Genomic DNA, 27,904 nt, shown 5'->3' on the forward strand with positions numbered 1-27,904 from the left:
ACGCTCCGCGCCAACCGATGGTGGCGCTCCGCTTAGATAGTCTTTCGATCAAGCACGGCTGGACCAGTCAGACCCCCCTGTCAAAAATCCTGCATCCGCCCCTGGAGAATTATTTTTTGGAAAGTTCTAAATATGGATGGACAGAAGTATATATGTAGGTTGATAGAGTCACGTGCACCATAATAGTATTGATAGTATATTACTAACATGTCATATATATTTAAGTGATATGGCCGGTGTGTATCTGTTTATAGCATAACGAGTGGTAGTTGTGAATTGAGAAAGTGCCCCTCTGATATTGTGCCCCCACTTTTGGAAGCTTCCTACTCACCTGATAGAAAGTCAAACTATTCCACATTACAAGGTGAAAATGCCAATTCTCTTTAATTGCTCTTGGATATGAACCTCAGAAGGTGGTCATAACAACCGGTTTTCCCTTGATGGCCGTTTGTTGATATGAAGCTCACATTTAAAGATTCACCTTACTAAATTTAATAATAGTTGTTTGCAATAAATTTATAACAGTATGATCAATATAAGTGCTTGACATGATGAAGCTGACTATCAATGGAGTGTAATAATAGCAGAGGTTACGAGGTCATAACGAGAAAAAAATATGTATTCTCATTTTTATTATATGTTTAAAGTAAATGAAGCATTGAAATAAGGGTACCATGGCACAAAATTATCCCCAGTGTCCGACCGGGTACTCTACGATCTTGGAAGTCATAATAATACACATACAGAAGAGAGGGCGCTCCATGTCGGTTTATGGACCATTAAACATGTCTTTTATCTTAAATTTTGTTACTCTTTATCCGGGATAAAAGAAAATCCACATTTCTGATTAACGACTTTTAACTCTGATTTCTGTTGAATATCACGATTAGTCATCACCTTAAAGCGAGGTTTTGTTTCTCAACGTATAACATTTCCGGAAACGTCTGTTTCCTGGGTTTGATTTCCCTTGTAAAGATATATTCTTTTGCGGGAACGTAACCACAAATATTATCGGTACCAGTTTACGATAAATAATCGAAGCGATCGCGAACGAATTTCAGAATTGAATTGGATGAAGAAGCTGCCAGACTTCAGAAGAAATGGGTCGTTTTTGCCTGACTCTCTTCAGCTTCTGTGTTGTAATCTCTCTTACCGGGGCCTGTGATGTTAGCAATGAAAGTCGTAAGTTGTTTTGTTGTTGTCAAATTTGTCTAGTTATAGAAAGTTTTATCATTAAAAGAAAGTTTTTCTATTTATAATAACCAAAGACTGTAGAACTGTTCACTTTTTTATTCATTCCATTAGACTGCAAGTACGCATATATATATATATATATATATATATATATATATATATATATATATATATATATATATATATATATACATATATATATATATACATACATATATATATATATATATACCACGTATATATATATATATATATACGTGGTTGAAATTCCCAATGTTGAATGTGACCTAATACCCCATTCCCTCTCTTGTAATTTAAGCAATGTCACTTACATAGTCTACTGTGTTCTTTGAAAGGAGGGCAATTATATAAGTGAAACAGGTTCTCGGTTCCGCTTACGTTTTAACAATAAAATCAAAAATCAAACTTTAGCAGGATTCCCCGTTTCCGAACATTTCAATCTTCACAGAGATTCTCTCAAAACCTTAAATGTATCTTAATTTCCTGGAACTTCAAATCCGTAACAGATAGTAAACGAAAAGAAATCGATTGGATCGTTGGTATAAAGTATACTGTGTTCTTTGTAAAGAGGACAGTAACGTAGGTGAAACAGGTTCTCGGATCCGCTTACGTTTTAATTATCACAAAAAACTTCAAATCCGTATCTGGACAAAATGAATCGATTGGATTGTTCGTATTAATTCTCAAATTCGGCCTCAACAAAGACTTGGGACTTCCAAAACATCTACGAGTTCCACAAATATATGTAATCCGTTCTTTATTTGTTCCTTAACCCGCTTCCTATATAGTAATGGTTTATTGGTATTAATTCCATCACTGCCGCTCGTACTTATCATACTTTCATTGTGTTTTTCATTTTGTAGTTTCACAGTAGATACTGTCTTGTTCGTATCGCAATTTATATCATGTTGCTTTCTTATGTTATTCGGGGGAAAAAAAATGTTGCACAACAACACATTGTTTCGAACCGCAACTGTTATCAATTATTCTTGATTGCAATTCGGTGAACTTCAAGAGCTGTATATAGTATTGTTGGTGTAAAATTAATAACAATAAAACTCATTAAAAGAACATCGAAACGGTTCTAAAGCATTTGCCACGACAAAGAAAATAGAGGAAGAAAAAAAACCCACTCATGTTACTTCAGAAGCTTCGCAAGAAATTCAGGAAATTGTGTAAGACGTCTGTAGGAGTGACAAACGATGCTCAGTAAGTGTAGTAGAAGAATTAATATTATTTTAACCATAAAAAAGGAAAATAGAGGAAGAAGAAAGAAAACAAAAACACTCATGTTATTTCAGAAGCTTCGCAAGGAAATAAGGAAATTGTGTAAGACGTCTGTAGGAGTGACAAACAAGGTACAGTAAATCTAGTATAAAGCATTAATATTATTTTAATAATACTAATAAATTCCATTAATATAGCGCATAATACAGCGTGTCAAAGCGCTTAACAAAGTATGAAAGAAAGGAAACCAAGGAAAAAAATAGGAATCAAACAGAAATGTTTTAAGTTGTCTTTTGAAAACACAAAGAGAGGGAGAGTCACGAATTTGAAATGGGAATTCGTTCCAAAGAGAAGTCCGCCATAACGAGTGCGGGTACGTGGACCAGGAGTTACTTGCAAATGCGCATGATAGGAAGAGCGAAGCTAGCGTATCTGTAGTTGACCGCGCAAAGGAATAAGAAGGTCATTGATATATTGAGGGGCAAGGCCGTTGATCGCTTTGTAGGTGTGAAGTAGGACTTTTAACTGGGTGCGATGAGAGACGGGAAGTCAATGCAATGAATGGAGTACTTGAATGATGTGATCAAACTTTTTAGTGAGGGAGACTAGGCGCGCAGCATCGTTCTGAATTCTCTGAAGAGGAGTTATATGAGAAACTGGCAAATTCACATACAAACTGTTGCAGTAATCGAGATAGGAGGAAACAAAAGCGTGAACCAGTCGTTCAGTTGAGCCTTGATTTAGATACCTCCCGAGTTTACCAATTTTGTAAATACTATACGCAGCTGAACGACAAGTGTTCTGAGTATGTTTTCGCATATCAAGCAAGACACCAAGATCACGTGTATTTTCGGAAGGAGTTATGACATTTGTACCAACAGTGAGGTCAGGTAGGTTACTCATATCTCCAAACTGGGAGGTGACGTGGATGACGTTGGTCTTTTAATCGTTAAGGAGTAAACTGTTGCAAGTGAACCATTGCTTGGGTTTCAGTGATAAAATTGGAGAGACTGGTTAGACATGTATCATGATCATTTTGTTTCATGATAATGTAAAGTTGCATATCGTCAGCATACATAACGTGTTAAACACCCTAATGTGAATCGAAATGATGACTTAAAGGACCAATATACAAAAGGAATTCAAGTGGTCCAAGGACAGACCCTTGTGGAACCTCCAAGGTATTAGGTAAGGAGACGAAAGAGAATCTTTTACGACTATGGTTTGCTTTCAGTCTTCAAGATAGGACTCAAGCATCTTTATAGCCGATCCAGTAATACCATAGCTTTGCTGAAATCTTTTAATGACGATTTGCTGATCAATTATGTCAAAAGCTGACGAGAAGTCAAGCAAGACGACGACAGCCTCAAGACCATTATTAATAGCAATGAGCATATCGTTGTAGATTTTGATGAGAGCAGTCTCAGTAGAGTGGAAACTACGATATGCCGATTGCATCATAGAGAAAAGCCCACAGTCGTGTAAATAAATTCGCAATTGCGCAGTAGCAATTTTCTCTAAAACCTTCCCGAGAAACATTTGTTTGGCAATGGGTCTGTAATTACCTACAGTGTAAGTCATTATGATTTAAATTCGATTTCTGTAATAGTGGTACAACACAGGTCACTTTTAATTGTTCTGGAAATGAACCCGAAGAGAGAGAAATATGTTTAATTTGAGTAATGTACGGGAGAAGAACGTCAGTACAAGATTTCACCAGCCAGGTAGGGTCCAGTTTGCCAGATTTTTAAGGACACTCCATGATAGTCTTGCGTATTGACTCTCAGTGGCATGTTCGAAGGATGTGAATTCACTTTTGCAATCAGCACCCACATCAGGGAGAACAACTGGACTTGAGTTTTTAAGACTGGTGGTGACTGTGTTGACTTTGTTGAAAAAGAAGGCAGCAAAATCGTTAGCCCATGCCTCATTGGACTCGTGGTCTGGAAGGACTGGATAAGACTTGGCAGTGGACAGCTTTCGAACGAAACGGAAGAGGTTTTTGTTATCGCAGGTAGTGGTTACTGCTGTTAGGTATTGCGATTTTGCTTCCCCCAATTAATTGGAAATAGATACAGCATTGCTCACTATACAACTGTCTATGGACCTCTAACCCTGTTTTAATCCAAGTGCGCTCATTACGTCGTCGCATCCGCTTAGATTCCCTAATGTCTTTTGCGTACCAAGGAGCATTTGGTCTCAGCGAAACAAATGAGGTCTTGACGGGGAGGTGTTTGTCTATCAGTTGGCGGAGAGAAGATTAATATTGCACAATTGCATCAGATGGATTCGATATAGACAATAACTTCTAACCATAATGAGATGGAAGAACGTTTAGGATGTTACATCTTCCCGCTGGTAAAGTAAACATTTACCGTTTTTCCAATAAACTACTGTCACTTTCGTTATTGCAAATGGTAGATACATCGGAATATTGGATTTTATTTGTAGAAGAATATACCCTATGTTTTGCAACAGCACAGTTGACACCTTTATTATAGCTGAGTTTCTTCGTTTGTTTTATTCTTTCTTTCTTTTTCTTAAACTATGACTGTCCATTTTAGAACTAAAATGAAAGCAAAATATCTATCTAGTCTCATCTCAGTTCAAAAGAGTAATAAGTAACACTTTAAGGGTTCCAGGATTATTTCCAATTTTGAGGGGTGAAGTCTCCGGCATAATGAGAACAAGGCTCTACCAATTGTGCTCAAAATTGATCACAAATATCCTCCTCGGGTATATGAACTATGCCTTTTGCGATAAGTCACTCTTCGCCGGATCGGAAGAAAGTTATATACCTGAATACTCTCTTACTACATACTGCATTCTTACTCTTTTGAATAATTTTTAAAGTAATGAAATGACCGATTAATTTTAATCCCAATTAAAGAGTCAATCAGTCAGAAACATTTTTCCGATTAGATGGCTTTTTTGCTATATCGGAGCTTCTAGTGTAAAAAAATGCATGTTTTGCGCAGTATTGTAATATATATATAAATTTTTATGTGTAACATGCTCTTGGTTAAACTGAGGAACATATGTTCTTTATTACGCCGGTAATTGTTTAATTTCGAGGGAAGAGACGAATTCAAGTCTCAAAATCTCCACTGCGATATAGATCTAACAACTTGTGCTAGAATCTTCCATAATAGTACAGTCCTTCGTTAATGAAACAGCAAATACCTATTCCATCTCTCTATAGTTTGCCCTGATAAAAATCCCCTCGTATTCTACATCATTCATTAATTTAAATTAAAAAAAGACGTTAACATGCAGTATATTGAGACTACTAGGCTACACAATGGCAGGCTAAACACGTAACGTATACGGATCGCTTGAAATTTACCAATTTTTATGGCGAAATGGAGAATTTATCTGCACAGGATTGTATTCAGTTACTTATTATTGTACAATACGTCAAATGTCATGTCTCAAGAAAAAAGACGAAGAAGCAGACCATCAAAATCAGCCACAACATCTTTACCCAAAGGCGCACGTGCTTTTGCCTGAGCGTATGGGGCCTATTGTGCTACATATCTGAGGATCCCGAGGTTGAAGATGATGTAAGTGAAATAGATGTAGAAGGAGGTTGGAAGACTTTAATAAAGGAGTTCCAAAAAACTGTGGCAGATGTCATGAAAACTTTCCAAGCCTCGATCTCAAAATTGGAAAAAGACTTGGGCAAAGCTGTGGAATTTCAGGCAGCACGTATAGACACATTAGAATTAAAGATGGCGGCCAAAGAAAAGGAATGCGAGGATCTTTCCCGTAAAATCACTCGCTTGGAGCAGACAATATTATCTACCAACACCGAAGTTAATAAACAGGAGAGGAGGAACAAGCTTCGTATTGTGGGGATTCCTTCAACAGAAGCGGAGGTATATGAAGACATCGTCAAAACAACAGTACTTCCTTTGTTTACAGACTTTCCCGAGATATCGATCGAGCGGTGTCATAGAGACGGACGAAGCAATGAGGAGATATCGCCACACATTCTAGTCCGGTGCCTTTCATATAGAGAGAAGATCGCTATCATGAAAGCCAGACGAACGACCCTAGCAGACCGGTAATTTTTTCATCGTCGATGATCTAACGAAAATCGATCTGAGTGAAAAGAAGAAATGGGCGCCTAAAGTCAGCGATCTGTACAAGCAAGGTACCAAACTTACCTTTATCGGAGGAAAATGGAGAGAAGCTTCTGGAAGGCCATACCAGTTCTGAGAACTGCTGATTGTTTCTTATTAATTTGGACAACTGGGTCAATTTCGCTAATTTAAAAATGGATTAAAAGTCCTGTAAATATGTACTACAATACTTATTATTCTCCTTTTATTATTGAAAACAACCTTCGCTAAGCAGTGGATACAGCCTGTAGGGTGTTATTGTTTTTTAGGCTCTTCGTACAGGTTCCATATGAACCGAATCAGTTGGATGGACGTTCACCCATTTGGGGTTTACGTCCTGGCCAATTGTATAGATATTTTCTTTTTTGTTTTGTCTACTCGTGTTTTTTCTTTCTCTCTTCTGTCTCTTCTCTACGCCATCAGTTATAACATTAGACTAAATTAGGTATTTGCAAAAGCATATTTCATTCAAATTTTATACGCTTTTAGTCAAGCAAGCAGCTTATACAATTTTTATTTCTAAATGGCTGACTTGAAAATTTGTTCCTATTTAGTTCGTGGAATTCGGCAGTTTAAGAAAAGGCGTAAGATTGTTTGCATATATGCGAATTGATGAAGACATATTTATTTATTACAAGAAACTCATAGTACCCCAGTGACGAATATTATTGGCAAAATGAATGGGGAGGTCGTATAATTGTTTAGTCATGGGTCATCTTGTAGCAAAACTGGGTGTTTGTATTCTTTTTAACCCGTCTTTAGACGTGACCATAATTCAGTGTTTGCCGTCGACTAATGGTAGATTTGTTATAGCCGAGGTAAACATTTTTGATTAAATAATTATTTGCATCTATGGCCCTAACTTAGACAGTGCTGATTTCTTTCAGGAATTATTACAAATATTGTGTAATAACTCGAGTGATTCTATTATCATGGGCGGTGATTTCAATTTCGTTCTCAACTTAAATCTGGATAAACAAGGTGGGAACTTACGTACTAACTTTAATGCTAGATCAAAATGTTTAGAAATCATGTCAACTTTAGATTTAATAGACATCTGGAGAGACAGGAATCCATTTCAAAAGGATTTTACTTGGCATTTTTTGCCGTTTAGACATTTTTCGTATCTCGCGCAAACTGGGGTCATTGGTAACTCGCTGTTTTTTTCTCCCAGTTTGCAGTCTGATCATTTTATAGTTAATTTAAATTTATTACTGCATTCTGAAAAAAAGAGGACCAGGTTTTTGGAAATTTAATTGTTCATTTATTAGGAGATATAATACACTCAACTCATCACTAATACCATTTTTTCTACTGCTATAATATGCCAGTCTCAGAATTCCTCGGCCACTTGGGAGATTGTGAAATATAAAATTCGTAATGTTTCTCTAAGGTATGGTAAAGTTAAGGCAAGCGAGCGCACAAAGAAAGAAGTAGAAATAATTAAACAAATTTAAGAGTTAGAGAAAGAATATCATTGTAAGCCCTCCTCAGATACACTTAACAAGCTAACTGTCGAAAGAAATAAACTCGAGAAATGCTTTGATTATAAATTACATGGTATTATTGTCCGTTCTAGAGCTAGATGGGTGGGACAAGGTGGAAAAAATACAAGCTACTTTTTAAGTCTTGAAAGACGTAACAAATCCCCTAATGTTATTCGTAAGTTAAAAGATCGGTGTGGTACCGATATTACTGATACCACCTTAATTCTTCGAGAACTCTTCTATTTTATAAGGATTTGTATACGAGCCAGGGTAACGACAATTTTTTCTTTTGCAAAATTTCAAAATTGTTCATTGTTGAACTGTTGATGAAGCCAAACTTTGTGATGGTCCATTAACAGAGGATGAGTATAGATCTGCTCTTTTTTCAATATGTAATGGAAAAAGCCCAGGGAGTGATGGCCTTTCAGTTGAGTTTTATAATCATTTTTGGCCAAATATTAGTAAAATGATCACTGATTCCCTCAATTTTGCTTTTCAGCAATCTGCTCTCTCCATGAAGCAATCATGTAGTTTGATAACGCTTATTCCGAAACCAGATAAAGATCATACTTTGGTCAAAAATTTTCGTCCAATCTTATTGGTAAATATGGATTACAAATTTTGTTCCAAGGTGTTAGCAACGAGAATAAAAAAGTACTTAACTTGATCATCGGCTTCAGTCAAACAGGCTATATTTAAGGTCGTTTTATTGGAGAACATATTCGCTGTATTTTGGACACTATGGACTATTGTAGGAATAATTCGATCCCTGGATTTTTACATTTTATTGATATTGAGAAGCATTTTGATAGGTTGAATTGTGACTATATTTTGCACTGCTTACATTTATTCAAGTTTAATGATAACTTTTGTCAGTGGGTTCGTACCCTCTACGCATGTTCTGCTGCTACGGTTTGCAATAATGGTTTTGCATCTCATTATTTTGACATTACTAGAGGTATTAGACAAGCGTGTACTTTAAGTCTTTATATTTTTATAATTTGTGTGGAACTGTTGGCTATGAAAATTGATGCTAATGAGACTATTAAAGGTATAGCTGTTCACAATGAGGAGCTTAAAACTCTTCAGTACGCAGACGACACAGTTTTGTTTTTAGATGGACCTTATAATTTATTAGAAGATACTGTTTTAGTTTTGAAGCATTTTGAATTGGCCTCACGACTTAAATTTAAATTTGACAAGTCCAATATTTTCTCTCTTGGTCCTTTCATTGGTCTTAAACCAAATTTTATTGATTTGTATTCGTTCAAGTGGACTGAAAGCCAAGTTACTGCTTTAGGAATCGTTGTGAGTAATGACCGTGACAGCCTTTTCAGGCTGAATTTTGTGCCAAAATTATCTCGGCTAAAGCGTACTTTGAATTTCTGGTTATGTCGTGATTTAACCTCAATTGGTAAAATTATTCTGGTTAAAAGCTTTGGTATTTCCCAGTTTGTATACTTATTTCAATGCTTGCCAAATCCTCCGGATTGGTTTATCGAGCAAATGGATACTATTTTATTCAAATTTATCTGGCGTGAGACACCAGACAAGATTAAACGTAATACGCTGATTAGCTCTATCCCAGAAGGTGGGCTGAATGCAACTCATATTCAAAGTTTCATACACGGTTTGAAATGTTCCTGGGTTAAGCGTTATACTAGCAATAACACTGCTTTTTGGAAGTTGTACTTTAATTATTACCTTAAGGATTATGGGGCCCATTTGGTTTTTGATTGTAATAATAAGGCAGTTGATATGCACACAAATAATGTATTTATCAACGATATTTTACACGGTTGGACTCTCTTTGCTTCTAAAGATGTCATTAAATAATTTGAAAGTCAAGTGATATGGAATAATTACTACATAAAGGTGAATAATCGTATTATTTTTTATAAAGCATTGTATAACAATGGTTCATTTATGAGTAGCTTATTCAAAGGGTAATCACTCGTCCTAAGTCTATTGTTAAATGGAATGATAAGTTTGATTTAAATGAGAGTCAATGGATGTAATCTTTCAAATTCCGTTTCAGTCTTCAAGGGAAAGAAAGATAAAGTATTTCCAGTATCGCTGTCTTCACCATATTTTGGGCACAAATTATTGATTATTTTAATAAAAATGACAGATAACCCTCGTTGTAATATCTGCGGAGTTAATGATGAAACAATAGAACATCTTTTTGGGAATGTAATATTAGTGCTAGCTTTAATTTTAGACGTTGAGCCAAATTTTTTCAATAGACAGTTTTTTTTTCTCCAAAAAAGATGTTTTCTTTTGATATCAACTGTTATCAAAACATCCATTGAACTTCTCAATTTTTTTATATCAAATATTACACATTTCAGAAGAAAGTTAACAATGATTCGTTAATTATAAAGGAATTTTTGTATAAGTTCAAATTTCAACTGCAAGTGGAACATTAATTACAAAACATTAATAAAAGAGCTGAACAATAAATGATGGCTCAAAAAATGATAATAATAAATAAATAAATACAATTTAAAAATGATGCAGAAAAAGATATTAATGACCTCCAAATAAATAACTTTCAAAGCACCTCATTTGAAAAAATTGATACAATATCTCAAATCCTCTCAAAAATTATATTGGATAACTATAATAAAAATTGCCCCTAAAAGTAAGCGTTAATAATAACAGGTCTTACAAATGAAATCTTTAATTAAACCAAGGCCAGGAGAAAACTGAGAAGGGAATTTCAACAAACTAGTACTTTTTACTTAAGACTAAAATAAACAGAATCAAACCATGAAAATGAACAACAAAATTAAAATCCAAAGTAAATATCCCTTGAAAAAGAGTATAATAACATTTCAAAAGAAAAAGACCAAAACAAGTTTGGTAAAAATTTAATGCCATCTTTAAACCAACAGAAAACCGAAACCTAGGAATCAGCACTAATTATTTAATTGATAAAAAGTGGAACAAAATTCAAAACCTCAAAAAACAATTGAACTCTTCGCAACTACCATTAAAAATATCTTTACTGTCCCGACTGACCCAGTTTCAATAACCGCTTTAAAGAAGAAATAGACAACTTTGTCCACAGAATTGCTAATAACCTTCTCCCATGCCTCAATGGTACTTTACATAACCATAACCCCCTTACCAAACCAATTAACCACAACGAATGAAAAAGGGCAATGAACAAATCAAAAAATATTCCTCCCCTGGGAAAGATGGGGTAATGTACATAATGCTACAAACTTGCCCAGATAACTTTATAAAGCTAAATCTCTTTAACGAGACACTTAGAACAGGCTATATTCCAAGCCATGCAAACATGCTCTTGCAATACTTATAGTTAAACCTAACAAAACCATAGCTAACCCAGAAAACTACAGACCTATAAGCCTACTTTCAGCAATAGGAAAAATTTTCGAAAAAATAATGGACAACAGAATAAGAACCCACCTAGAAAGCAATAACTTCTCTAATACCTCTCAATCCGGATTCAGAACAAATAAATCTACAATAAACCCCATTGCTAGATTAACTGGAGGAATCAAAACATGTCTTCCTTAAAGCACAAAAGGCATTCGATAAAACCTGGCATAATGGTCTCAAATACAAATTATTAAAATTCATCCTCCTAGTAAATATCACTAGGCTCCTTTGTGCTTTCGGTTTATGCAAATTAAGTACAATTCCATCCATTCCGATCCTTTCATTCTTGAAGCTGGCACTCCCAAGGCTCAGTATTTAGTCCTCTTGTATACTCTTTGTATATAAACGATAATAATAACGTCAGTAATACAAAAATGAGCCAATTCGCCGACGATATAGCCATGTGGAACACATGTAAAACAGTCACAAATGCATTAAATTATTTACCAAACTCAGGCTATATAATAGAAGAGTGGTGTTACCAGTGGCGAAAAGAAATAAACCCAATCAAGAGTAAGTTATAATATTCGAATACCCGTTGAGTAGAAATAAAATAAAAACCAAGACAATCAACCAATTTAATATTACAATAAATAATAGTAAAGAAACTAAAATATAAAACTCATATAAATAAACTTACGGGGATAGCATGGAGAACCCTTAAGACTCTACGAACATTAAGTAATACAAATATATTAAGAGCCGAGACTCTCCTCAAAATCTATCATTCCAAAATCAAACCTATTCTTCTGTATGGTAATTTTGCCTTTATTAGATCTCCGAACTTTAATAAATTAAATAGCATCCAAACTCTGCCTACCATATCTGCCTCAAAACCCCAAGATATACACCAATAAACAACTATATGAAATTGGCAAAACATCCAGCATTGTTATAACTATCAAAAATTTAACACCAAACATCTCAACAATAACTTAACACATCAACTACCCACCCAAAGCTTAAATCAACCAGAATCATAAGTACCCTGGATATCCTTAAATTTAACTCGTGGAAGGAGGCCTCGGCCTTAGCAGAGGGGGCATGGTAGACTGGTGGCCCCTGAGACCTTTAACAACTAGGAACTCGGTGGCTACAGTGTTTGTGAGCTATGCAGCACAGTCACCGGGAGGGATGTGAATGCTATTTTCTCCTTAAAAGTTATCCAGTCAGGGCAGCCTTACAACTCCACTTCCGCCTTCCTACAATTCTCATTGTTTTACTTAACACAAAAAAAAAAAAAAACACGGCTCGTCTTATACACAAACTCTTTCCTTTCTGCTAAGCATTACTTAGGTCCTTATTGAAATCGTTGCAAGATACTGATCAAAAAATACATATATCTATTAAAATATATATCTATGTGTATCTATGCATATTGTTGTATAAAAACATTTCCAAATTCTGCAGGAGCTGGGCTCAGCCCAGTTCGATCAGAGTAATGACTTTACACACTCACTAACGTCAGTCAATTTGTTATACTTTTTATTATTGTCATCTTAATGAGGGTAGTCCTGCTCAGTGCAGAAGCACTGCTTTTTTTCAAGAGGAGCCTTCAAATACAAAAGACATATATAATCATTCAGCCACAGGATCCTGATGATTCCCTATGGGGAAATGGAAGGATGGTATTTGTGTTTCCGACACCTCCGTCAAACACTCGCAGTCACTTGAGGCTATCAGGTGGTTATGAATTGGGCATTATGCATGATTTCATCGTAAATCTTGTTTATTATGCATTTTGTCTCAAATATTACACGAAATAGGAAGTCTAAGAGTTGTTTTTTCCCTTCAAATTTTATGTCCAATTATTATTATTTTTTTCCATAGCCACACTTTCCCCGCCCCACTTTCCCCTACTTTATCCCGCCCTACTTTCCCCGAACCTCCAACCTTGATTCTAGCTTGAGATTATAGTAAATTGAGGCATATACAATAACATATTAAAAGTTAATACCCATCATAATTCGTAGAATATTTAAAAAACAAACAAATATTAACTAAACTCACTTGTTGAATATGGGTTATTATTCTCTGGAAAAACAAAGTCAGGACATACGTAAAGTATACGTATTCGATGAATTTCAAATAAGAAGAATCTGTTGTCATTGCTACAAACCCGGATGTGTTATTAACAGATTTCATGACCCGCGATACATTTCGTGTTTCAAAGAAGTTCAGTCATATCCTTGACAATTGTTCAGATGATCAGTTTAAAGAGAGAGACTTATTCTTCGTCTTCATTTTCTGCAGTGGCTATTAAATTAAACTTGGAAATAAGATTATTCATTTCAATTGACTACTAAAGTTTTATGGCTTTTGCAAATGCGTTGATAATTATAATGATAAACTTTAAATAATAAAAAAAGTTACTTCGAAAAGAGAGGAGGGGATTGAGGAGGGGAGGGGATTGAGGAGAGAGAGGGGGATTGGGTATATCGAGGCCATGTAAGGGTAACTGAATAATCTTTGTTGAGCGTGAAGTATTATAAGACTAATTCTTTGAAAACCTCATGTGTCACTTTACAAAATGCTGGGAATTGATTACATCATTAAACCACCGTGAAACACCTTGCATTCAACCCTAACACCATTACAACATAACACCATGTTAAAAAATTACACCATGTTACACCCTTACAACATAACTTCATTACACATTTACACCATTACACCCACAACCTTGGATATATCTTCCGGCTATTCGTTCAGCATCTCAAAGTTGAAAAATGTTGCCAAGAGGCTTTTGACCTTTTGTAAACCATGCCAAAACAGGAATAAACTCAGTGCTGTAGCCACCAGCGAAACCCCCTCCATCCCCAGTCAGTAAATAGGTTTTGGTTTTACAAAATTGTTTTTGCGCCCCCCCCCCCCCAAGCACTGTGAACCAGTAGAAACATGATATGGAGCTATATCGCCATATGAGTACAGAGAGCGCTAACGCCAACCATTATTGTGCTATGATGAAGCATGATACTACGTATTTACTGTTAGTGAGGGGTTGGAAGTCAAACAGCCAATATTTTGACTAGCTTTTCTTCAGTGCTTGGTCACCGAAAGGGACATGGAGTCTATGGCGGAGAGGAGTGGGTGTGGTGGTAGGGGACAAGCCCGATCGAGCAGTTAGGTTGGCGGATATATAAAGCAGAATAATATTGGGGGAAATAACAAAGGTGTATATTAAATAAAAGCAATTTATTCCAAATGGAAGCATAAAGCCAGGGCAGCTGACTACATTGTCAGGGCTGCCAAAACCACACTCCCATTAGTATCTAACCACGAAAACCCTCGATGGCTGGGCAGTTCTACGAAAGTAAACTTTACTACAGGAGGTTTATTCACAAGCCTAACAGCCACCGGGTTCCTAAACTGGGGGCCCTCCCAAACTGGGGCCCCTTCCTCTGCCAGAGCCGAAGCCCCCTCCCAGTTCTCGAAGTTTGTCTAATCAGGGAGTTGTTATGTTCCATAACAACTCCCTGGTCTAATCAAGAGAAGATTTATAAGAGAGGAAATGATTTTTGCTAGGTTTTAATCACCAGATACCCGAGGAGGAGTCTTTTGTTTTGTTTTGTTTGATATACCTAACTGATATAAGGCTTGGGGGATGGTATTGATCGCTTCGAGGAGCTTCTGGGTGAAGATGTACTTATTTAATGGATGTGTTGTGAATAATGTTCAGATATTGAGATTTTGGTGTTTATTGCAGTTTAAAAGGCAAATACTGCCGGATATAATAGCAGGCTTAACTTTTGTGTACTAAATTTGGACCAGGGTGTAGGAAGGTATACGTTCAATGACTTAAGCTTTTAAGGGTATTCAGAATCCTCCAGGCTTTCCCAGTATCAATGTTAATATGTTTCTTAAAATTGAAATTTATAGACTAGAGAAATTCCAGGTAAACAGCCTCTTCACTAGTAGGAATGTTTTCATTAATAGTTTTGATATTATAGTCGTCAATAATCTCTTTGGCAAAAAGGGTATTTGGAAATTACAAGTTTGGACTTTTGGTGATATATTTTGGCTATCCATTTGTTACAGCATGTCCTAATAATATTAGTTAACCATTTGAATGGCTGTAACACATAACTTGACTTTCTTACTACAGTGCCAGATATATAGCAAGAACCTCAGCGAAACGGATAAAGTGCGTTGATATATGGTTTTTGTGAGGGAAGTCTATGACAAAAATGTGAATGTATCAGAGGACTGACGACCCAACACTGGGGTGTATCATTTGATTTGATTTGATTTGATTAACATTTCTGGTTGATTAGTAGTACTATTCTAGTGTGCGTCAGCTTTCCTTTTCAGTTTCATTCCTCGGATTGGCGTCAGTTTTTCTCCTTTTTATGTTTTGCAGTACTCTGTAATTTTGGATTTGTAATTTTCTGGCGACATACTAGGGGACCAAAATAGAGAGTTTGTAGTCATTACTGGTATTGGGATCACCTCATCTGGGTGTCTCTTCCCTCCAAACGGTAAAACAAGCTTATATCGTCAGATTGGAAGCTTCTAAGTTCCTGTTTTTTCCAGCCTGCTTCGCCGGGCAGAGCTAATCTTCATCTATAATTGCTAATATCCCTTATCTCTCCTATTCTGACCCAGATCTCTTAAATTGGTAAATCCACCCAAACAAAGTAATAGTCTCCGGAATCCTGGCTGAAACTTCCCGAAACCCTATTGCATGGACCAAACGTATCCGTTAAGCTAACCCAAACACCCAAATATCCTCAATCAGAACCTTGAAAATATCAAATAGTGATATCGCACCAGGAAATTCCGAAACTGCGAATTCTCTTCTAAAACCTGTATCCACACGGTACAAAACTTGGCAAACCTCGCCTAAAAAAAAGGTTAACAAGTTCCTCTCAAAACGACCCTGCGGTTGTTTGTGGTCTAAACCCTGGCATTAAAAAATGCTGGAAATAAAAGTAGAATTAATTGTCTACAGTGCCAGATAAGAATTGGCTAAACTGCGTTGACTGCTTGCGAGGGACGGCATTGACTAAAATTGTTGTATAAAAGAGGATCAAGGACCAGCTTTATACCCAATCAACAAAACAAAACTTCAGGCTCCTACCTGACACTATAGTTTGAGCTCAAACGATATCGGAACTCAGACCGTTGATATTAATCTCCATTGAGGGGCCTTGGGGATAGGACGAAGGTATCCTGACAGTATGAAGGGGGGGGGGGAGATCTTAGTTACAAAACATGTTCCACTGGAGGGTCCCATCCCGGGATCGAATACGGTGTACCTATATTTACAACAACTCCTTGTCCCTTTTGGTGATCTGTTACTGAGATATTGTTAGATAGCTATAGTTGTGTTCGATGCTTTATATATAAAGATACATGTATATATATATATATATATATATAATATATATATATATATATATATATATATAATATATATATATATATATATATATATATATATATATATATTGTGTGTGTGTGTGGGAGGAGGGAGGGTGGAGCAGAAAGCCTGTGGGATTTGGGTTGTGTGTGTTTGCGTGTACCAACAAACTTAACGTTATTCCATTGTTTTATGAATTTTAATAACTCAACCACAACTTGTTCTTTTAGATTCATATAAACGCAACAAAGTAACCTTGCATGGCGACACCATTTCTCCTTAACATATTTGTAACACATTGTTAACACTTGAGGCCATAAAAAATCTATGTTTTCCCATAGTGTTTGCTGTTGCATCTTAGGAACTGGCCTAATGGTGTGTTAGACTAAATAGTTCAGTCAGTTTAATTGATGAACTTCAACAGTGTAAATGGTTATTCCTCAACAACTGAAAATGACATACATATAAATTCAAACTAGATTGATATCAGTATTTTTTAACGGTCTACAATATATCAATATTTATTTTGTGCCTAAAGTCATCCTCTGTAATCAACTATATGTGCACAGGAAAGCTCGACCTCTTTGTGTGTAAAATGACGTAACAGTACTTCGAAACACATTGAATCCAATGTTTTGCCGGGCTTTTGCAGAGCGAAACAGTTTCAGACTTATCACTTGGTCATTCAATTGTCAGGGACTTTTACAAAGTAACACATGACTTCTGCACATACATCTATCAGCAAAACGTATGGCACCCTCAAAAGTTCATCACAACTGTTTTCTTTCTATCTATATTGATCCAACAGAAGCTCCCAGCGATATTTTACTGACTGGAGTGACCCGATGCTCACTGAAATTCACCTGGAAACCTCCTCAGGACTGTCAGACACAAAATGGTAGCATCATCAGTTATTCATACAAACTACAGAACGCTGATGGAGAAGAAGTGCGTAATGGAACAACGGAGAAGACTTACGTAGCTCTTGGTGACCTAGAACGGAACAGAAAATATTACTTCATGGTGAGCGCCGTCAACTCTAAAGAAAAAGGACCATACAGTGAACCCGTCTGGGAGGAAACGCGTTACAGAAGTAACAGTTCTTTTACTTCCTTCTTTTCTTTAAATTTGTCTCTATTACCTTCAGTTGATTGAATAAGAAGAATTTTACATATGTGTCAAACTATTATTAATTATACTGTTTACAACTGTTTGACAGCTAAATCATCATGGACATTATATCACAATTAAGACAAATATAAGACAAATTTGATCTCATCTAAAGCCCTACCCATTAATTATATATGTGTTTCTTTGTGTGTGTCTATGTGTACGTCTGTATTAGGACCCACATGTCCTGGCAATAGTCCATTGCGGTTTGGAGGAGTCTTACGGAGTACTGCAGGCTCAGTTAGCAGTCGGCCATGGGGAACTGGTCAACCTATCTTTATTCTCCCTCATCACCTCCGGAAGAATCCATTCAAAAGGGGAGGTGCAGTTCTAATAGTCTGGTTCGGTACAGCTAAAAACTGTGGTGGCTCTTCAGTTCCCTGCCCAGGAAGAGTAACGGAAACTCAGGTATCAAGCGCGTGCCCGATAGAGGAAGCCCCAGATGATGAATTCTCGCAGTGTAATGCAGGTTAGTTTTGCTTTGTGATCGATAACATATGTCGAATTTCTTGTAGTTATTAATATCTCTAATGGTTGTTAATGAGCATAAATCTTAATTGCAATAAATCATATATGTCTGTAAGGTGATGAGCCGGGTCAGTTGGTGGTCCACGGAACTTTAATTTCAAGAATTAATGTAGTTTTGAAGCCTGAGTTGGTCTGCATAGGGAATGGACATGCAAATCTTAAGAAATCAGTCTACTTTTCTGATATATTATGCATCAAAGAGGTTTCTTTGAATGCTCAACATTAGTTATTAACAAATAAAACATCGTATTGAACCTCGAATTATATATTTCTTACATGGTGAAATATGGAATGCAACTCTCAGTGGTTGATGTAGCCTATATGGTCAGAGTGACTTCACCTCTGGCAAAGATCAGCACATATTGTAAACACTTTTGATTTACAAATAACATCCAATAATTTCTCCTATTGCACATTCACTCATGTTCTGAAAGTGTCTATTATCAAATATATAAAACGTAAGTAATGACAGGTTAATGACCTGACCGCTGACGCTAAGATGCCGTCACTCAAGAAGTCACAATAGCCCAGGTCAGCAGGCGCCCATTTGAAGTCTATTAACCTTAAGGTTTCGGATAAATTTAGAACCGATGTTGTTCAACTTATGACATGGGGACCTTACATTGTAAGTAAATTAATACAATATTCATACATTAATTGTCATATTTTCCACATGGCGTATTACAGTTTCGGCCATTTTGGCATAGTGTGGTTGTTAATTAATTTATACATATATATCTCTTACTCAGCTTGTCCACGGTATTCGGATAATCCCACAAAATTTAGCAAAGAGAGTACTAATTCGTCAAATCTTCTCCTAACCTGGAGGGATTGGGACGTCACAGTTGACAGAGGTATCGGACCTATTACAGGTTACCTTCTGCGCCATGGCGAACTGGGAGAGCCTTCAACCGATATTCAGAAGGGGCTTAGCCTGCATAATCTGTTTACTGACCTCAACAATAAGACTTGGTACTCTTTCGAAGTTATCGGAAGGACGGGCTCGTCAACTGTGGGTGGTGGATTATGTGACGGCTCTGCGTCATTCAAGGTTCTACACATTACGGGCTGCGAAGGTAGGTGGCTTCAAGTAGATGTCTATGCCAAAAATAGGGTGGACGACTGTTGATATAGCAAGCGTTGGTACCCTTGGTACTCGAACGATAATGGATGACATCTGTTACGTGACTGCTGGCTATTTATAAGTGGGTTTCAACTACTCGAGATTAACCAACAGTCACCAGCGTGTGTATATATATATATATATATATATATATATATATCACAACATAGTGACGCCACACTTCTTGTGCGTGTCTATCGTTTTAATGTGTAAATTTGGTTTTGTAACTATTAATGTAAATTTATTCTCAAAATGAAACGAAACGGTTTTGCCATTGTATGTTTCTGCAATAGCAATGGATTAACAAAGCATTTACATTCTAGGCAATATCATTCATGTTATTTCTTATTCTTTCTTGATTGACACGTTAACTACTTTATCATTTAGGGTTAGCCTCTGGGGAACAGACGGTAGAATATCAAAATAAGGCAACACACACATACTGTGAACACAGTTTTCGTAATCATGTTTGGGCCTTTAATTAACTTTGATTCCTCTTATCCTTTATATCATCAGGAGTACCATACGTTCATGAAGTGAAACCTTTTCGGTCCATATCAAATTTAGACTGCTTCATTCCCCCGAAAAAGGCGGATACAGAATTCATTCATTCTAACTGTTATGTTCTTCCCACAGTTCTAAAATGGATACATTGGTAGCCTAACACATATCGCACATATAAAAAAAAATAGGTACTATGTTTTAAAATGTTTCTACATACTTGCTTATTGTACGCTCATCATCTTTGTAATTCATTATACTGTAGAAAATTCCTCAATATGTTATTGAATTCCTCAATTCGCAATTAATTTATTTAACAAATTAAGTTTTTTTCTTGGCTCTCCTTTTAAACTCTCTTGCCAGATAATCACCTCAATTTTTACCAGAATATTATTTATCTTTTAATATTTTAATATTTTCATTATATAGAACCATCAGGAAAACCAGTGAAACCACAAAGAGTGTACCAGCATGAGAGAGGAACGAGCCAAACGTCACTCCAATTTCGATATAGTCAACCTCCATCCTGCAGCTTCGGGAACTACACCCTTGTTAGTGATAACAGGATAATCAAAACAGAGATATTTTGCCGATCTGAACGTTATATCGTATTGAATAACCTCACCCCATGCACAGAATATGAATTTCAGTTACAATATGTCAACACCATTGGTGCAGGGCCAAAAGGTTTCGCGAGAGAAACTACGAAATGTGATAGTAAGTTGAGAATTCAAAATCTTGGTCAAACAAAGTTAGCCAAAAAATGGCGGAACATCACAAACTGCCAGGGTGTGTTGAGTGCCAATTAATAACTAACTCACAAGTGAAACTATATAACTTATAACCCGACTCATATCGACCTTCGTCGAATCCACCGCACACTTCCCGACCAATCACGACCCGAATCCTCTCGACCGTCGTAACGCCCGTCGAACAATATCCGACTGACCACAACCCGACTATTTTTTACCTTCGGAGAGCCCCACGCACACTGTCCGAACAATTACTTATGACCCGACTCTTTTCGACCTTCCTTAAGCCTGTCGCACACTGTTCGACAAGTCACGACTTGACTTCGTCAAGTGGAAAGTCATGGATAGTCGGACAATGTGCGTGTGCTTAAGTTTCTGTCAGTTATAAGTCCCTCCGGATTTAGTCGGTAAACCTTTACATGAAGCGTTTCCTCGCAGGCAGCTGTGGTAACGTATCATGATAAATTCTACAGACATTACTGTGAGAAATAAGATCCAATCACACATTGAGCCCCAACTATATAACTTTATACCGTGGAGTGAATGAAATATGCTGCTAGTCTTTTAAACCTACAATTCAGTTGTTGACAGTTATTTTTCATCAATTCCTAACGCTGTTGACTTAGTGAGGGACAAATTACACATGTTAGCTAGAGCCACAGGATGTAAATTAAAAACGAACTGATTGAGAAAATATGGGGAAACAAACCTTAATGAAGCATAGGAATAAAGCAAAATATATGAAAAGTAAACGAGTGTGAGGTTGCCTCTTATATAATCAACATTACCTCTGTAAAAAGAAAGTGTCAAGAGATCAATAATTGGAGAATCGTCGACAAAACATTAGATAAGAATGTGAGAAATTATACCTTCAATAGTTCAGCCTTCAGAGGCAACACAGAGTACCATGTCACCCTCAGAGCTAAAATAGAGAAGGTGAAAGTGACTCAGAAACTGCCAAGGAACTCACAGTTATGCTTCGTAAGTATATTGTAGGTGATGCGGGTTAAGATGCAGTTGCTTTTAAACTGCAGAGGATCCTGAACAAAGGCATGAGTGTAATATATTTTACTCAGGGTATTATGATGCAATCTCATCTTTCACTCTATCGAACGCGATAAAAGATTTAATGTAGTGTGTTTATCTGAGTTTGTATATATATCGATATAGCGCCAAACTTTACACCGGGCGTCTGTATTTTCCATATATAATATTAACAACAGATGTGTCCGTTTAATATCTAAGAGTTTACATGTTGGTCACTCGTTTACAAGGTAACTTATGAGTCTCTATGGCAACCAAGAGGTACATGTAAATCGTGTACAATTTGAATATGTCTCAGCAGAGTAAAGAGGAACTAATTGTTTCTCGGGAAAGTTTAAGCATTAAACATACTGCGTATATGTTTATTCTCCCCAAACAGCGAAATCCCCGTAAACGTCGATGTCAGCCAAGTCAATTCCACATCTGCGACTGTCTCGTGGGGAAAGGTTACTTGCGACCAACCCAAGAACGATGACGTCATTGGATACCACTACCGGCTCACATCGGACGGCAATGGTGTACGAGAAGATACAACGGAAGAACTAAAAGTGGAGCTGAATAGCTTAACTCCTAATTCAAAGTACAAGTTTAAAGTCAAAGCTATGACTTCATCTAAAGAGGGTGTTCCTTTCACTGATGACATCGTCTTCGACACTCCTGAGTAACTTTCCTCCCGTTGGAGGTGGACTTCAGAAGATCAGACCCGACTAAGGAATATTTTGGTGTCTTGCGTTACCATGTGACAAGATATGTTAAGCAATTATTTGAATGAAAATAAAAACAGAAAAAAATAATCGGTTCAATAAGCGATGATATTTGTATCCAAGTTGGTACTTAAATAAAAAGAAGATACGGAGACAGAGACAACAAAATAAATAAAATGTAATTTGTTCAGATACAAATAAATCTCGTAACTTCTTTTATTTTGTTTTCTCATCTCTACTGATATATATATGTAAGGATGTTCGTGTGTTTGTATTTATAGGGATGTGTTGGTGCATGTGCGTGTATGTGTGTGTGTGTTTATTCATAGATGTGTGTATGCATGCACGTGAACCTCAAAAGTACTGCAGGGTCAACAACAATATTTTCGTGAAACAGGGTTGGAACTGTTATGCACATATCTTTCAAAGCAATAAATGAGAATGCAAAAATTAACTGACCGGACTTCCATTGCACTTTCCGTGCAAACGGTTTATGAGTAGAATCGAGCCTCAGAAAATATACACATGTTGATAACTATATTGATGCTCAGCTTCGCCAGAGCCAAGTTCAGAACCAAGGAGTGGAGCAAACGGTAAGTGGGCACATGGGCGGCGATCCGTACTTCTGAGTGGGGGGGATATGACCTTGTTGACTATCTAAGCGTAGCGCCACCATTGGTTGGCGCGAAGCGTACAAGAAAATTTTGGGATTTACAAACCCTCTAGATGGCCGGAAACGGCACTTGCCGAGGTTTCCATGCGGCATATACCCAACTGTAAAATAGGGATATCATGTCCGAAATATCTCATAATCAGGATCCAAAATACTTTTTTTTGAATTTCGGGTGTTATTTTGGGAAAATTGCCCCTGTCAATCTTGTTTCAGGCGCTACGTTAGAATGTTCGAGAGCTCTTTATATTATTCGATGAAGAAAATGGCCTCATGCAGGCTATTATAGGCCTATACACATGCAATACACAATTACAATAGTTACATTCCTAGGTACCGATTGCTAGGGCATCCAGGTGAAACGTACGTGTATTAACAGGGGCGTCGGAAGCTATTTGGGATTGGTACGGAAGATCAGAGTGTGGCCATCTACCATAATTATCGGGGGGGGGGGACGTTTGGAAGGTCAAACTACGCTACGCGCCACCATTGGTTGGCGCGTAGCGTAATGGAGAAAATTTTGAAAAAATGCCTCCCAGATTGCAGGAAATGGCACTTTCCGAGCTTTTCTTATGTGCATTCTCCCTTGTCTGTTTTTGTACCCGATTAATCTTCTGAAACACATTTTGAAGTATGTTTCATTTTGGTTCTTTATTTTTTGCCTTTTTTTTCTTCTTAGTGCTACTTTTTTTCTCCTTTTTTTTGCGCCGTGAATATTGGTCCGGCGAACCGCTCCGACGCCCCTAATTAAGCATTACCCTGGTAACATGAGATTCTCAGCTGTTTGAGGGAACATGTACGTGTGTAGGCCTACTATAGGGCCTATATGAATACTATGAGGGTGCATATATGTACTTTATCAATACCGTGGGCGCAATAATACATTTTGTTGTTATAGGGCCAATGAAACCTACAGTCAACTATTCTTGCTTTATAAAGACGGTTTATTTGAAAAGATCGCACTGCGTTTATGGTAGGCGAGAAATGAAGCTAAAAAAGAGCCGTACATTCACGATGATGCATAAATGAAGGCATGAAAATATTCTTATTCCTGGCATTTGGTGGGGGGGATATGGTGTGTTACATCCCCTCCACCCATTTTCATGGGGGGGATATATCCCCCCATCCCCCCCAGGATCGCCGCCCATGAGTGGGCATATACCTGTGGTTCACAGCCTTAAATATGCTAGAATAATGGCTAAATGTTCACATTGGGGAAATCGATGAATTGTTAGAACATCCCTTCAGACAGTCAGAAGCATGAGTTTTTTTTTTGCGATTTAGAGTTATTCGTTGTGTACATGGAGTGCGTGTGTGTGGATGGGGGCTGTAAAAGCGAGCTGGTACTACCCACACTTCTACAGTTTTGAGTGCCACTTGTATGACATATTTTCCGGATATTATGGCACGTGTCTTTGTACATCGCATTTTCAGGGGGGGGGGGGTTGTTCAAGCAGTGGGGGACACCCTCTGCTACCCTTCTCCTATACTCCGGGGGCACTATGTCGTAAAAAAATTGTCGTAAAGGAAATTGGGCCCAGCGAGGGAACTAAATGCGATTTTAACAAGCCTTTTTTGAAAACAAATCAAAACTGTAGATACATTGGTTATTACAACTCGCGAGGGCCTCTTTTAAAGACATAGGTGATCGCCGCCCTTGGGTAAAGAGGGGCGTCCATGTCCCCTGCTGGGGTCCGATGGCAAAGCCCCTAAAAGCCAAGCGATTTGGTGCACTATAGGGGACTCAATATAATAAGTCTCGCTAGAACAAAGGCAGGTTAAACAATTAAAAGCTGAATAATATCTAAGCAATAGAGGACGGACTTTCATCAATAGGTATACAACATGAAAAGTCTTTCCTAACACACCAGAAATGGGATCTTTTCTCAAACCTTCCTAATGCATGTTTTCTAGCATTGTTCATGCTAAAAGATTCCCTCGCTACCAATGTGATCTCTATTGCCATGAGTTGTTTGTGTACATTGCACACGACAACCCAGTTTAATCTTTTCTGAGTCAGTGTGCTCCTCAGCCAGGTTTGTAGATGTCTGAAGGCACTACATGAGCGTTGTGCCTCGCATCAGGAAACAGGGCAAACCAGTAGCAATCTTAGAAGCTGCTCAACCTGTGGAAAAGGGATCTCATTTCTGGTGATATATGTGCGGCACATCTGAAATTAAGGGCTAGCATTTCCCCCGGATAAGTGCTTGTGCCCTATTGTATTTTCTGTCCATGTTGGCTGCGCCGACGTAGGTTTGGCCACAAAGGTTATCCTTGTTGATTCCTAGTCTCAGCATGACATTGAATATCATGGATGAAATTGCTTTACCAATGGTTTGCTCTAGCTTATGAAACCCATTGAACCCCTCGTGTACTTGGAGGAAATCATCCACGTAGCGTGTGCACACACTTTCCTGTTCGACACCACTTATATCTTGCGTGCCATCGACAATAACTGTCGATATTACGGATCGACTGATATCCTCAATGATGTTCCGTGGTATCTGGTGGGCAAAAAATTGAAGCATATATTCTACACACTGGTGGTGGGTCACATTTGTGTCCCGTTCTAGCCAATCTTTCAATTCCTGGTCTTCCTTCGCTTGCATCAGGAGTAACTGGTTTAAGTTGTCCTCCTTTCTTCGTGTCCACGGTGTGCGAAACCTTGCATGAGTAGGAAACGTACAGCTCGAACAATCTTTAAAAGGCACCTCCGGTTCTGTCCTTGTTGCTGTTTGTGGATGGATTGAATCTGTGCTGACACAGCTGTACCATCTTTCTGCTGCAGTAGATCACTCACTGCCATCCTATGGCTCATTGATGTTTCGTGAGCCCTAAATTTATCCCGAGTTTTCTTCCAAGTTTTTAAGGGAATGCAGATGAAGGTCGGCTCAGAATTGTTTTCAAGTTTCAGCAAGCCATATGAATCCGCCTTTGCACACTTGGAACACACCACAGAGCCTAACCTTGGGATGAAATGATGCCAGATGAAATGTTTAAACCACTTCTCTTGAAAGTATAATTTTCTGGACCATATACAGGGAAATAATTTGCAGGTCATCTTAGTTTCCTACATTGCACAAAATTTGATAGATATACAATATTTTATAATAAAACTAGTTGCACATATGTTGGTGGGAAATATGAAGAACTAGATAATTGTGTAGGCCTAATAGTCAACACTCTGACCAATATCAAACTGACATTACTGGCATTGTTATACATGGTTATTATAAAGTCAATACTAAACAAAGACATACTTATATTATTTATCTTGCAAACTCACTGATAATATGGAAGCCAATAGATAACAGTTAACACATATATATTTTTTTCAATAATAATTTTTCTTCTGACTCAACAATACTCTGTGTGGAATTGTGTGGAAGAGTAAACTGTGTGGAAGAGTATGACTAATTTTGTTTGTATTTTGATACATATTGACATCAGAACTCTTGAGGTGGTATGGTTTTCGCTGGTTCATGATTCGGAACTGAATGCCCTAACGTCATGTCACTAAGTTGTGGTGGGGTGGTCTGTTGCTCCTTACCTCCAGTTTTGAACGAGTCTGGTGGACGGGTGGGCTCCGGAGGTACTTGTTCAATCGCTTGATCTTTTGCTGTAAGTGTGTGGATGTACTCAGGTAGTATTTTCTTGTAAAGTGATGCAGTTGGGTTGGTACACCACTCTGCTCTCCAGTAATTTCACGTTCAAGTGAACCTGCAGATAAGCTGGATGATTGCTTGGACCTTCTAAAAGATGCCTGGTTTAGTTTTTCATCACCAGGTGGCTCTCGTGTTTTGGTATGGAATGGGACAGTTGCTCAGATTCTGATGAGTCAGCATCTTTACTTGTGGTGCCCTGTGTGATGAAAAATGATGGGTCAAATAATTTTTATGTTTGTAGTGGTCCGGATGGCCATTTCGGGATAAGGATATATCAAAACCACTTATTATGTTGCAGTAGGTCCTGGACCCTGGTTGTGCAGGCTTTTCAGTTTAAAAATTACATAGCAGGTCACCTTGGTTTGCTGTTTGTAAATTTTGACTCTTGCACGTGCAATACGATGTTTGTAGTTAGCTCTCATATGTGAGCACCTGAGGTGAGCAGATAACGACTCAACTCAATTAATTCTAGGTGAGTTTAGATGCTGTGTTAGCTAACTCATAAGCCATGTTGTGACCCGCTGCACTTGGTACACTCACATTCACTAATCTCTACAATCTTCACATGTAAGGCGCAAGCTCACCACTAAATTTGCTCTAGCTACAACCCTGCTGGGGTGTGGCTCTGGACTTTGCCCCCAAGAGATGTATGCAGTTTTCTTGGGCCCCATTATTCACATCAACTCGAAACACATTTTGCCAGTATTGGCAGATCTATGACCATTAACCATAAATAAAAAGCAATATCACTTTGGCACACCCATGCATGTTTACCAAACATTAGTGAAATTTATTGCATGCACATAGAGTACTAGCATCAACCCCCTCCCCCACCGCCACCTCATTCCTAGAAGTCCCTGTTGTTATTGATTACAGACAAGCTGGATATGGTGGTACATCTTACCTGTTTTGAAGACTTGT

At 37.6% G+C, this 27,904-nt stretch overlaps 1 protein-coding gene across 2 annotated transcripts; it reads left to right on the plus strand.

The window, feature by feature from the left end:
- Positions 1–1,035: 1,035 nt before the first annotated feature.
- Positions 1,036–22,863, plus strand: LOC139978222 (protein sidekick-1-like). Of its 2 annotated transcripts, none has more exons than XM_071988184.1 (6): positions 1,036–1,182; positions 17,635–17,919; positions 18,172–18,465; positions 19,274–19,600; positions 20,578–20,865; positions 22,324–22,863. In XM_071988184.1, the coding sequence occupies exons 1-6, from the start codon at positions 1,101–1,103 to the stop codon at positions 22,335–22,337; spliced, it is 1,290 nt and encodes a 429-aa protein (XP_071844285.1). In that variant the 5' UTR covers positions 1,036–1,100; the 3' UTR covers positions 22,338–22,863. The 2 variants fall into 2 exon arrangements, with proteins under 2 accessions (XP_071844285.1, XP_071844286.1); XM_071988185.1 differs by having other exon boundaries at positions 17,638–17,919.
- The last annotated feature ends 5,041 nt before the right edge of the window (positions 22,864–27,904 follow it).

This window comes from Apostichopus japonicus, chromosome 13 (genome assembly GCF_037975245.1).
Source record: "Apostichopus japonicus isolate 1M-3 chromosome 13, ASM3797524v1, whole genome shotgun sequence".
Classification (NCBI taxonomy): Eukaryota; Metazoa; Echinodermata; class Holothuroidea; order Aspidochirotida; family Stichopodidae; genus Apostichopus; species Apostichopus japonicus.

Excerpts from the sequence above, each read along its gene's own strand:
- LOC139978222 (XM_071988184.1), top strand. The coding sequence starts at position 1,101 with ATGGGTCGTTTTTGCCTGACTCTCTTCAGCTTCTGTGTTGTAATCTCT. Across the intron at positions 17,920-18,171 it reads GGAGGAAACGCGTTACAGAA|GACCCACATGTCCTGGCAAT; the intron begins GTAACAGTTCTT and ends CGTCTGTATTAG. Across the intron at positions 19,601-20,577 it reads ACACATTACGGGCTGCGAAG|AACCATCAGGAAAACCAGTG; the intron begins GTAGGTGGCTTC and ends TTCATTATATAG.